At 29.1% G+C, this 14,727-nt stretch overlaps 1 protein-coding gene across 3 annotated transcripts in view; it reads right to left on the reverse strand.

Annotated features, from left to right (window-relative positions):
* The window catches only part of LOC148312856 (monocarboxylate transporter 14), a 77,868-nt gene that overhangs the window by 46,839 nt on the left and 16,302 nt on the right, over nt 1-14,727 (reverse strand). Inside the window, exon 1 of one of the 3 annotated variants that reach the window (XM_088272453.1) lies at nt 2,205-2,285. The exons of the other annotated variants lie outside the window; for them this stretch is intronic. Within the exon in view, the coding sequence (XP_088128579.1) occupies nt 2,205-2,270 (66 nt within the window). The 5' untranslated portion in view covers nt 2,271-2,285. Of the gene's footprint in view, nt 1-2,204; nt 2,286-14,727 lie in introns of those variants that run through there. 3 annotated transcript variants of the gene reach the window in all.

Below are 14,727 nucleotides of genomic sequence, written 5' to 3' on the forward strand. Positions count from 1 at the left end.
TCTTTCATATATAAACGATCAAGATAACACTGCGTTTATATGACACAGTGCCCTATGCACCATTTTGGGTGCGGATAAGGGTTTTAAAAAAATATGATTTACATCGCTAATGGTCAATTGTTTTTACGAATATTTTTTTTTTCTGTATCAAATGGAGACAAGGATATAGCAGACTGTTTTTTTTTTCAATTTCATTATTGGGTTCTGTTCATTTTTCATTCGGAAAAGAGCAAAACAGTTTTATACATTTTTCGATATTCTTGGATCGCTGTGTACACTTGAGCTTCTCTGTATTTCTCTTTGTCAGAGCCATAGTCTCTAGTCACTAGAGTCTAGTGCATATGTGTTCACTTGTGGTTAGTACAACAAAAATATATTAATGAATCATAAATTTTTAACTTATCCATTCTAACACACTCAACGACCAAACATAAATAAAACTATCAAATAATCACTATTTGATGTGTCATAATTGCGATGACTACAACATTTTCTATAATATTTAACAAGCCATGTAATTTTTTAACCAATCAGAAATATGTGATGAGCCAGAATGTTAAACAAAAATCGCTGACACGGTAGTTGGTTGGGCTTCGTGTCGGGTGAACTAATGCTTAGAAATTTATTCCAAGTAAGTATTATCGTGCAATTTTAAGTATAAAATTATGTTGCTCTGAATAGAGTTCCCACGCCAGAAATAAAACCAAATACTTTAATAGTATTTCGTAGAATTAATATATGTATTAAACCCATGCTGTAAGTATAAATTTATGATAAATAAATTAACCATTTGTTTTTATAATAATCCAAACGAATTCGGTTCTCTTTCACAATTTTAATTTACAAATGCGGTGCATTTTGATAAACAACTCCAAGCCATCGCCAAAGAGGTGCTCACTCCAAAAGACACGATTCAAAACATAAAACTCACTTTATTGAACAAACCACAAACTGTCCGCTTACGTGGAACAGGAGAGTTTTTTTAGTTTGCGGTTCTTCTTCTCCTTGCGGTACATCCCTGGGTGGGATTTGGTTTCCACCACAAATGCTCTCCAGATAGTTCCATTTCCATCCATGGCCAACCTTCTACAGGTCCTACTCATAAATCCACTTATTCCTAGAATTGCCTCCGAGTCACATTCGTCGTGGCACCCACTTGCTCATGACTTTTGGATCCCTTTCGTTATAGTTGTGCTGCCCACCGCAGCTTTTGAAACTTCTTACTATCATTTCATTTCCTATTAGATTTTTAAGTCATAGCTCATTTTTCTTCTGAATGATCCATTTTCATTCATGCTTCCAAATGTACTTTCCCCTCAAAGGTCTATTAGACTAGCTTGTACTCTTTACGATGAGTCAGGCACCTTGTCTCACATATATAAATGACCACTGATCATATAATAGTCTTATATTGTACATATATATTATCACATTGTTATTTGAGTCAAAGCATTACACCCCAACATCTGTTTGCAGTCTGCAGGCATGGGAACATTTTTTTACAGCTAGGAGGAAACATAGTTAATTTCTTGTTGTTTGTTATATAGGAGTGTTGAGGTTCTTTTCCCAGATACTCTTACTTATCATATTATAGTATGTTTGGCTTTATTATCGTTAATTTCATCTGAAATATGAACGATGGACTGAAGCAGTCGATATTTTTGCATTTTTTCAAGTTTATTTTCTTATTATTTATGGACACAGTAAAAAAATAAGGCTCAACATTAGATTAAATCAATTATAGTTTTTTGAAAACGGATGCAAGAAATGTTTGAATGTACATTTTCTGTTAAACGGTGAAATATACAGGTATGAGACTTATTAGTAAATGGACCCTTAGGAAATTTAATTATAACTGTTCATAACTGAAATTCAGCAAAAATGTCAATCGTAACAATTAGTCAGGGGACCGATGATAAATGTCGATAAGTATTGATATTCTTACGCTAATATTTATAATATAAATTTTATGCTATTTTTTTATCTTATCATTTTATTTTAAAAAAATAATATGTATTTTTCGTTTACTATGTATTATAATAATATTTATTTGTAAAACTTTAATTGTATTAATACGATCTTTTAATAACTGTACCCACCCTGAAAAGAAATTAAAAATCCAAATTTCAGCCATTTCAAATAGGTAACTATCCACTAGAATACCTTTCACAATATTATTTAATTATGCAATTAATTAACTATACCGGTAATAAAGCCCGCTTCTCCTTTTCGTCCTGAGTGGCGTTTACCGCGTTCTTTTTTTCTTCCATTTTCGCACAAATATAATCCGATATATCTTCACTTCGGAGTCTCCATGCAGACTCCCGTAACGCGTGACGAACTGAACGATAATAATATCATTTTGACAAGTGTTATCACGATATTTGACTTGCGAGTTAACGCTCGACCCAATAATTTGTTTACAAAGTTTTGCGATGAGATCTCTCGTCAGGGACGAACACAGATATATCAATCGATAAAATATTTTGTATACTATTATCTATATAATCAAGTAATTGAGTATTAAACTGAGATTATATTGTTGAAATTAAAATTACACAATCATTGGTAGTTGGCGACATTCCATTTATAGATAAATGAAAAATCAAAATCAAACTTTTACGTAATTAGAGTAAAATAATATCCACGCGAAATATTTAGACTTACAATATAATTTTTGTCAAATAATTTAAAATAAATTTATTCATTGCATTAAAAAAATTGAAACGAAAATTTATGACACATTAATTTAAATATTTATTTTGAAAATGTATTTTTGAAAATAAATTAAATAAAAAAACGCTGATTGCTTATTGATCAGGATTATTTTATGTAAGCAAAATAATATAGTTTATAAATAAATATCAAATAGGCGATTTTTTAGGGAAAAAGTACAGGAATATTAAAAGCAAGAATTTCTGATATTTATAGAAGAAAGACCAACTAAAGAGATCCTAAATTATTGTAATTCATTAAATTGCAAAATTTCAATCTGCCATCCTTTTTTGTTTTATTTAATTACTTAAATATATTTCTCACTAACACATATTTAAATCTGATACAATGTATTAAATTTTTTAAGAAATCCTCAGAATAGCTTTTACAATATAGTCATAGTCGGGTTGTGGTCCCGTGGTTAGGGTCGCGGGTTCTTAAGTCAGAGTTTCTCGGTTCGAACCCACTGTATCACAATTTGATATTTATTTCTATGAGCTGCTTTGGCTCAGAGAAATAGTTTGAAATTGAAATATTTGTTTAAATAATAAAAACACTAATATTTCTCTTTTTCGAAATATTTGTAATTGATATCCAATTATTTTAATTTTATATAAGTTCTTACAATTTCTTTACATTACTGATCTTTTATAAGCGTGTAAGCAATATTTTTAGTAAGACAGGTAATCAATAAACACTTATCTCTAATAATCTAAAATCATTCTTTATATACTACCAGAGCTGGAATTACAGAGAAAAGATAACACGTTAACTATGTAGTTTTGATAACTATTTTACTTTACTTCTATTCTGTGAAAACACAAAAAAAGCAACAACAAAAAAAAAAACAAAATCAACTGATTTTCTTTTTGGTTTCTTTAAATTCATGATTATAGTTATTGATATCCGGTTTTTAAAATGGCTAATATCGTTAAAAATTTAAAAGTAAGGTGAAAATTATCTTTAATTTGTAGTTAACGCGTTATCTTTTCATTGTAATTTCAGGCCAGAACGATAGACAAAATGATAAGAGGCCAACTTTATATTTTCTTTCAAGAGGTATACAAACAAAATCCACGCTCGATTAAGGAAAATGAAAACCATCAAACTTCAAGACAAAAATATTAAGTGTATTTAAACTTTATAAACATTTCTTTAAAAATATGTAATTTAAACTAAATTACAATAACCGTTTTACCTAGATAGGAGGAAAATCAGATATTATGTTAATTTTATACACGAATATTCTTTTAACTTAAGTAAAGTTAATACTTGCTTTAAAAAAATAATAATATTACTTTGAAAATTGACAAGGGACATTAATACCAGATCTAACAAGCATCCATTTTAACGATATTAGTTTGAAAATGGAATAACAAGGTGAAAAAATTGTCACAACTTTTATATTTGTATTTTTTTAAATAAATTACAATTTAGTTGACTCTGAAAATCAGTGCTTGATTTTAATATTTAATATATACATAAGTAGATCAATAAGAATTTATAATTTTTTACATAAAAGATTTCTTTCAGGATAATAGGACTAAAATATTTACATTTTTTTATATGAACTTATTGGCACCCGGATGATGCAAAGGGTATCTCATTTTTTTGGCACGTTGTTACCTCGATCATTAATTGTATGAAGTTCATGTAAATAGTCCTGCGTTACAGATTCTACATTGTATTGCTTTTCTGAGGTGAAAAAAATAAATTCAAGAAAGATTTATTTTCAATTGGTCTGGGTAATCAGTCAATTTGTAATGTATTTTTCACATTTACCTTCCCTATCCTTACTATCCTACCTGCAGACAAGCTTTTAATAGAGGCCTTTTTTTAAATGCTTGATCTGACTTCCTAACGAAATGCATATTTCTCAATCAAACTCAATTGTAAAAGGAGAAACGTCAACATGCTTGATTTACTCAACTCATTGAAATAGTCATTGTCACAAACTAATAGTAGGTTGTTAATGATGATCAGGAACATTTGGCCGCGATTGTATTTCTGTTGATGGAGTAATGAAGAATCGCTATTCAGTTCCCCCCTGCAAACGATTCGCTAGTTTAAAAGATAATGAAGCTAATTTCATACACAATCGATGTGATTCGCCCATTATCGGAGAAAAATATAGCTCGGATTCATTGTTGTCTGTCCGGTACATATATTGACACAAGCGATCAGGGACCCGCTAACTGTGTACGAGTACTGTGTGCGCTGCGATATTATACTCTCATAAGCAAGGGAATGACATCGAACCGACAATAAATATTTGCCAACACAAAGACCTATTCAGAATCGAATCCGTTTATTTAATATGCAACCCCCTACCCTACCACTAAAAATAAACAGGAAGATGGATCACTTCATTAGTCATAGTTGATTTTAAAAGATGTACATTTTATAGCGGCAAGTACTGCTTACACTGTTTTTTTTTATTGTATGGATTGAATGTATAAACAATCATTGCTTAAATCTATAGCTAAAAAACAAAAGTCAGCATGTCCAACATTTGAATTAGTTTCATGAATTGATTTGTCACTTTGTGGTAAAATCTTTCCTGTTGTATTTAAGTTTTACTTAGTAAATACCACTATTTCTTAAAATCTATTGTGACATGTGTTTCGATGCATTTCGCATATGGCGTTTGAAAATGATGCGGAACGCATCACGTGTCACAATAGATTTTAAGAAATAGTGGTAATTACTAAGTAAAACTTAAATGAAAAATTTGAATAAGTGTTGAGAAATGCAAGTCTCTTAGAAACAGAAGATTTTATGATTTTATGTGGGAGTTGATAGAAGGAGAAAGATTCGGTATATTACAATTTAGGTACTTACTTTGTTACGAAGTAAATTTAACGAAAGGTTTTGAGAATAGCACCAACATTACACTAAATCAATATCCGATTGGTGCCCTGATGGCGAAATTTTATGACGTACGAACACACATAGATAACTCATTAGCAGACCAATATAAATATGCGTTGAAAACAGAAAATAATAGTTTATTTTTAGGTATTTATCACTAAACTTTACGACTTAAAGGACGCGTGTTTCAATGTATACATACAGAAATAAAATTATATAACGATATAATATAAAAAAAATATTTTCAATTTATGTTTTACCTAGTAAATACCACTAATTCTCAAAACATATTGTGACATGTGTTTCGATGCATACCGCATTATTTTCAAACACAGTACGTGAAGCTATGTGATTCTAAATTTTATGTTGGGTCCTTGGGACGTTGAAGTTTAAAAAAGGGGTAGGAACTGTTTCTTATTTTTATTAATTTATTTCGTTATTATTATTTTTTATTTATTTCTTATCAGTGGGAACATAAACAATAAGGGAGAGGTTTTAGTCTTTGTCATATTGTTAATAACGTTAAAATAGATTTTATGAAGTAGTGATATTTACTAAACAATACTCAAATTAAAAATGAATAGATTTTACCCCAAAGTAACTGCCGAATCAATTAATGAAAAAATATACTTGAGTTCCTAGTTTAAGATGGTAATATATGCTAGTTATTTTGCTTAATTCTGTTAATTATTGTTTTTTAAATAAATTATGCTTCGCCATTAGAAATTCAAAAAGTGAGTTCAAGCAAATTATGTATTTTATTAAACTAATTTAGATAATTTATTTATAGTATTGCCCGTGAACTAAATCTCTCCGACATTTATTTACATAATCGCAACATAATGTCGTGGTGTTAGCAAGACTCGATTATAAAATTGCAAGGTAAATAATACTATTTACCTTGGCTATATAGCTGATTCCATGTTAAATACGAAATTATATTTTACAGTTTTTGTGTCGAATTATGTAATAAAATATTTTAGTTTTTAAAATAAAGTTTACGTTAATTAATTTTAACGTCGATCGACCGTTTTCAATTTGTTAAATATGTATTGAATGTTTGTGGTACCATGTTAAAACATATTTTTTCAAAGTAATCGGAACAAATTGATCAAGGTTTTATGTATAATCATGTATTTTTATTTTTATTTGTTTTCTCTATCGCTTCAACCAGAGCAAAAAATATATTTTCAAAGCATTGTCTGACTTAGAACGGGGACTTACCTTACTAAAGCAGAGAATGTGATTATTTTTCTCACACCAAATTGAAAAGCTGATAACGCATTTCCCAGATCGATATTACTAGTATTATATTACTGTACATAGAGGAGAACAACTTATGAGATTGTGATGATTTTTTTTTATTTTATCTTTATTTCTTTTAAATGTAAATAATCTATGGTTATAGTAATCGTCTATACAGTTCACAGTTATTTTACCCCTTGTTTTTTTTAATATTATTATTTATACGGTCAAATAAATCATTAAAAAAAAACTAGAAGTAAAATAACTGTGAACAGACGTTAGTTTAAGCGCGTAGAGAAGTAGTCAAGTACTTTGTCTACGATGAGGTATATTGGCTATGTTCGGCGTGTTTTAGTTTTTTTTGGACTACGAATTTTGACGAATCATAATTGATTACTCCCTACGAATCAACTTTTGCAAACAACATCACTATTTATTAATTTTCCTATATGCTAATATCGTAAGCAACGAACTCTCAAACTGAACGTTTATTCAATCATAATATGTCGTCATCTACAATGTAATGATATTATATCTACAAGTTATATTGTCATATAATATATACGTATATTAATATGCGATAATAAAATAAATAAAGCAGATATTTTTGTTGGGTTTTCATTGTGATTTTAATTGCACCCTTGATGTAATATTTTATGAAAATAACCCTTTATGATTGTTGCAATATTATAATTTTAAAAGTAAAGTTAAAATCGTGATTAAGTAGAATGTAGAATCAAATAAAATAATGCAAAGTTCATGCAAATATCGTGAGAGTAAAAACTTTTACTAGAATGGTTTGCAATCCCGAGTACAGTAGCTATTGATCCTATTTTTACTATTTTCCTTCCCATTATTACTCCTTCATTTCCCACCATTCCCAGATTCGAGTACCAGGAACGCAGGCCTTTTCACCTTGCCTTCGTGTAATTGACGATCGAGTTAACACCGCGTCGACTCAATGCTGTCCCTTATCCACCATTGGATGCGAATAGCGATAATAAAACTCCTAGGTAACCTACTATTATTTTGATTTAGTCTTATTATTTTAGAATGTATCAAAACGCACATATCGATTTAACAAACATCGTAAACATTTTATTATTTTACGAGTTATGAATACTAAACAGATATATTTTATTGCCTATTAAGTAACGATACTCAAAATGATTTTTGGGCCATCAACTATATATTTCGGTTGTTATAATTTATTTATATATAAAGATGTCCATTGTTAAAGTAAGCTTTAATTAGGATACCCGTTAATTAAATAATCCAAACAAATATTGGGTTATAAAAAAAAACGCTTAAATTTATATATAAACAAAAATAGTTATCAAAAATAAAATAGCATCAGGGTATCTAAGACAAAATACAGTTCATATATTATCAAAGAAATCACGAAACCGATTTATCAATTCGATATCATACGTCTGGTAATACACTTCTTTTATTTGTTAAAACCATAAAAGTTTCGATAAGGAAAGTCATTATTTTATTTTTTTGTACAATATATCCTTGCGTATTTTATTGTATTTTTTAAATAAAGACGAAGGCAATACAAGACAATATACAAAATATTATTTTTTGAAATGGAAAATATTTCCATCAATTGATTCGGCAGTCACTTTGTGTTAGTATCTATCCATTTTTCATTTAAGTTTTACTTTGTAAAAACGACTTTTTGCAAATCTATTGTGACACGTGTTTTGATCCATTCCGTATTATTTACGTTTGAAAATGATGCGGAATACAATAGCCAAATAACCAAGTAAACTTAAATTAAAAATGGTCAATATTTGTATAAATAACTGATTAATATTAATATGACTTTGAAAAAACACGTATCTTAAGGAGATTTTTATGAAGATTTTTTTATCACACATCCAATATTTTTATCAGTTATACGAAATCAGAGTATTTATTGTATATAGAATTAGCTAGCAATAATGTGCAAGGAAAACAATGGAAAATAAATTACAAAACAACATTGAACGAATGAAATAACTATTACATAGTAAACCTGTTCCGTTAGTAGCCGTATAATATGGGTACGGTACATACTTTACGTGTACCTTTCATAGTTCATTTTAGTGTTAGTTCAAGGTTTATCTGCCCGCAGCGCAGGTCGACGCCGACGCGGGAAAATGGATACTTTGATTTCCCTTTTTGACGACATTTTGCACCGAATGCCGCATTACATACAAAGTGGCGGGAATTGCTTATAAACTCAATTGAGTGTACACCAGCCGATTTCCAACCTATTTTTCAGTAACGCGATGTGACGAAAGCTGAGAAAACAGATTGTAAATATAATACAGTAAAGCCCCTAACGTTGAGATAGGTTCCGCGTTATGAGAGGGAACGTTATAGGGGGATGAAACTTTAAATTGCGTCATTTTAACCAGCGTGACAAATATTTGACTAAATTTTAAATATGTTTATATCAATCGCTTGCCATTATGTAAATTAGCATTATTCTAGTATTAATACCAATAGTATTAATTAAATTATTCACCTTGTCGGTTTTAGCCGCACGACCAGTTAGTTATGTAAGCACCGGTATAATTATATCCATTACACGTATCGGTAAGTAACACTGCTGCATTCTCAGGTCTAGGTCACCCGATGTGCAACAGAAGGTCGAATGTTGCGTAATCTTGAGGCGAAATTTGTTGACTTAATATAAACTAATGAAGGTTCCTTTGTACATCGAAAAAAAATGCCAAAGTTGTTAATCACAACTTTAACCCTTTCAATACGATTTTTTTATTTTAATAATTTATGCAATATTTTTAGCACAAAATATTTACTGCTAATTTATTTTGACGGGAAAAACAAATATTTAAATAAATGATACTATTATTTATTGATTATTCCAAAATAATAATTGGGACATATCGCCCACTCCTTTCAAGAACGTCATAAATAAAAAAACTTGATTTTTCAGGAGAACGTTTTTAAAGTTCAATAATATCATACAATGTATTAAAAATAAATATCAACCCACTAATTGAACTTTTTATTGTATAACAGATCTTTTTAGGTAAAACCTGAAGGTTTTTTCTCCATTTGAAAAATATGTAGTATATTTAAAAATATAATTAAACAATACCTTTTCTTAAAAATGCAAAAACAACACTTTCTGCCCTGAAGCGGGTAAATATTAAGTTAAAAATATGTCTCTTTTGCTGGGATATAGTATATTTTCTGAGCATTCCGATAACATGCACAACTGAAAATTGACGAATTTTGATTTATGACGTTCTTGAAAGGAGTGAGCGATATGGTCCCAATAGTATTGGTGAGTGGGTCGTATGTGTCCCAACAGTATTTTATACTAGTAAAATAGTGAAGCATATAAAATATATGTTGCACTCATAAAACTCATAAAAACTATTCCTGCACACTAAATAAGTAAAATAAAATTATAAATAGCACAGTGCATATAAAAACATAGTTAGTAATAAGCGTGACACGTGTCTACTGTTTGCTAGCAACATCTAGACTGAAAAAAAATAATAGAAAAGAAAAAAAGCAGACAGCAAACAGCAACAAAGCAGACAAGTTTGGAATTGTTTACGAGCCTATGACCTTACAGTACTAATTCCCAGGTCCCAATGCATTTGTAAGCATTTGAATTATTTTAGTAATTATTACAAATTCTCTGGGACAATTTGTCCTAGTACTACAGTATTGAAAGGGTTAAGAAAGCGATTGTTGCAAAAATAAGTGTCACGTTGTAAATGCTAAAGATTTCACTTGCTGCATTTACGAGGTTGTTCCATCCATAAAAATCCAATTTAGGTAAATGTATGCAATACCAACTTTTAAAACAAACAAACGACTCACATATAAAATATAAAATGCAATCCCTTAGATAAATGTACAATATTTAAAAAAAACGAAATATGACACAAATAAGAAAGAATATATTAGAAAGCACTATAAGACTGAGTTAAGGATATTACGGATTTACTTGAATATTTTTTGCAGGATCTTTGTGGCACATTTTATAAAACTTTATTAAATAAAACCAGAACTTTGTTTTTTAACCCCTTTCATTTTTGGTACCTTTTTTCTAGCCGGTTTCGAAAAGAACCTTATCATCTTCAGGGATGGATATGTACATGTTGACTCCTGAAGATGACAAGGTTCTTGTCGAATCCGGTTAGAGTAAAGTGCCATAAATAAAAGTGGTTTAAAACTGAGTTCTAGTTTTATTTTATATAGTTATACATACATATTAAAGGATAATTGAAAAACTGAAGAAAGGCTATTTGAGGTGTTGTTGACATGTGGAACGAATGAATGACGAGAGAATGACTAAGAGAGTGCATTTGGCATGTGAACGGGAAATTAAAACGAGTACATTATTTTTTGACATCTCAGTATAGATTCCATGTATGTTGAGATCTAAAAAAAATAATGTAAAAATAACCCCTAATTAGAGATAATCCAGATTTATGAACAATTATTTGGACACACTCAAAAGGTTGTAAAAAAATAAATGGTCTAATTATGATCAAAAACAAATTGAAAGCCATGTTTTCAAGCGTTTCTCAAGTATGCGAATATAATCCAGGATTCTGACCTCACATACAAATGGAAAGTGTCTCTGCTTAATAAAAGCTAATCCCACTATAGATAGCTATTGTAAACTTGCGCATACTGTGTTACGAGTTTGATCAATATGCCTAGAAGTTTAAAAAAAAATAAAAAGTGTGGTTGTCAATCATGGGTAGAATTGTTGAACGTCACACGTGTGTAAAGTAATAAACAGTTTGTAAATACTCAGACCTCCATATTATATTTTATTTCAAGTTTTACTTAGTAAATACCACTATTTCATAAATTATACTAGGTACATCACTATTTCATAAATGATGCGGAATGCATCAAAACGCGTGTCACAGTAGATTTAAAGAAATAGTGGTATTTACCAAGTAAAACTTAAATTTAAAATTGATAGATTTCACCAAAATTAATGAAATTCCATATTCCTTTTCGTTTACTCGTTTGTTTTTTTTATCAAAAAATAATATCAATTAACCCTCGTCGTCAAAACATTTTATTATGCAAACGGTTACGGACGCATTACGGTTTTAATTAAAATCGGCAGGTTGTATAACTAGTATTCAGGATAATACTGTTATCCCTCACAACGCTCAACCTTGACCCTGAGCGAGCATAACAGGGTAGTCTTCACCCCCTCACCACCCACCCTAGGGCGCAAAATAAGGGGAGAACAACTTTGTTCTTGAAAAATAGGTTTATTACTAGTTCTGTCTCGTTTATACTTAGTTACGCTTTTGAAACGGTTTGGTTACCGATAGAGACGGACTATGTATAAGTATTAGTAGGTACAAGAGGGAGAAAAATATCAATAATTAGGGCACTTAGGATTACATAGACGTTCTCATGTGAACATTGGGAATTCGGATGAGTATGTTGTTGTTATTACATATATATATATATATATATATATATATATATATATATATATATATATATATATATATATATATATATATATATATATATATATATATATATATATATATTTATATATATATATATATATATATATATTGATATATATATATATATATATATATATATATATATATATATATATATATATATATATATATATATATATATATATATATATATATATAATATGAGAGACAAGGCGTAGGACGCATCAAATCTTGGTTACAACTGTGAAAGTCCTCACCAATACGTTACATTTCCATTATAAACGATTTTAAGTAATCAGGAATTCTAGCTTGTAAAATTGTTACGTTTTGGTGCGATTTGATCAAATTCATATTGGTTTAACACAGGATTGGTCACGTTATGTCGCAATTTTAATTAAGATTTCGATAGAATACTGTAAAGAGAACAGATTTGCCTATACAGGATTTTTTGTGCAATATTGGAAATTCAGCTTCTTGGTGAGGACCTCCACAACTTTCGTCAAGAGAAGGCGGTTCAGTTGGCTTGGCCATGTACTCTGCATGTCTTCCGAGAGCCTTAACCAAGTACTTTTTTTTAAATTTACGATTTCTTATTTAGGCCAGTTATTCTGAAAATTTTTAAATGAGTTCAAATATTTCTTCAGAAATGCTGCAATTACGTCAAGTATTGTGCAAAAAGAGTCATAGTATTGAGAGTCTTATTTTTTTTATAATATAAAAAAGCAAAAGCAAATGTCGTATTTATATATAATATTCCTGGTGAGTAATTTCCATTTCTCATTTCGGTACATGGGATTAAGATTAACAAGACTGAAACACAAACAGACTGAAACACAAACATTTTTTCAGTTAATTTATATTGGATCTCTGATTGGGATATTCATAATTAAAGAATTCAAATGGTATTTAAAAAAATTAAAATATAAAATCCTTTTTGTTTGTTAGTTATCAGTTCAAAACATATATGTGCGTAACGTAATCTATTTTAAGTTCCAGCAAACAATGCATGCATATAAATGTGTTTTATTGCAATAAATGACTCAGTCAATACTGTTTATGTGAGTCAATAATATAATACAATAAAATAAACATGTTCATGTATTAACTTATTCCTACACACATATCCGTATGCGCTTTAATCCTTTGTTTCTTGTGGTTTATAATAATAATTTGTAATGCTCTAAAAGTAAAATATATATCTTTGTTCTCAAATATAATATCATAATTTTGCATTTTACTAGTAAGTTAGTAAGGGTCCTACATACGTAAAATAGCAACTTTCTTTGAACCAGGTAACATTTGACGTAATAATTTTTTTCTTCTTTAAACATCGTTTTTGTATAAAGAAAATAGGTTTTTCTTCAAAATAAAAATATGGTTTGGAAAAAAAATAATTATTGAAATGTAAGGACCTAAAATAAATCAATGTATATTCCAAAAAAAACAAAATAAAATCTAATATAAGCATTTTTATTTTTTTATTATTTTTTTTTCATTATTTAACACAAATTTATTTATTTATTCACAGATCCGGTTTTGATAAAACATGTTTAATGTATAATAATAACTATGTTACATAGAACACTAAAAAACAACGTGTAAAAACAAAACTAGCGAAAACTTATGAAGTTCAAGGACTAGTAATGAATGAATCAAGTCCAATTATTTTGTTATTGGTAAAAATCCACTGAATTTACTTTTATATAATAACTATGTGTTCTTTAAAATTATAAAATATACAATTTTACTAGGTTACATCTAACTGTTTTCTTGAAACTGTTAAAAGAATTAATTTTTGCAACATTTTGGGTATGTCAAAACCTTGATCACTAATTTGGGTTTCTCCACTTGGATCTATTTAAATAACTTAGTTTAAAAAACTCCTAAGTGGAGAAACCCAGATTTGTAAACAAGGATTTGGATACACTTAACATGTTGACAATAAAATAACTGGTCAAATTATAAAATGCTTTAAAAAATTCTGCTTTGAAAAAGGAATCAAGTTTTGTTTGCACTTTTGAAATTTGCTGTTTTTTCTTATTATTTTTATAATTAACTCGTATCAAATCAAATTGTTTTAGTTTTTTTTAAATATGAACATGTGTGTAATATAGTTGAACTTCGTTATCTGACGAATAGTAAATAAATGTTATTAGATCGTCGAGATGTGATCTTATCACTATATTTTTGACAGTTTACATGCGGTGACAGAATTTAAGCATGTATAAATATTAACAGGACGTTCTGAATTTTTTTCAGATTTAACCAGATTTTTGTCCGTTATATCGAGGTTTTATTGTACCTAAAAACATGTATCAAGGTTTTTCATAAATTACAAGTGTTTACGCGAAACGCGAGGCGTGTATGGTGTTTTCAATAATAATATGACCTTTAACTTTAGTATAAACAACAT

Source organism: Brachycentrus maculatus, unplaced genomic scaffold, assembly GCF_059751285.1.
Source record: "Brachycentrus maculatus isolate JH-2025_06_01 unplaced genomic scaffold, ASM5975128v1 h1tg000031l, whole genome shotgun sequence".
NCBI lineage: Eukaryota > Metazoa > Arthropoda > Insecta > Trichoptera > Brachycentridae > Brachycentrus > Brachycentrus maculatus.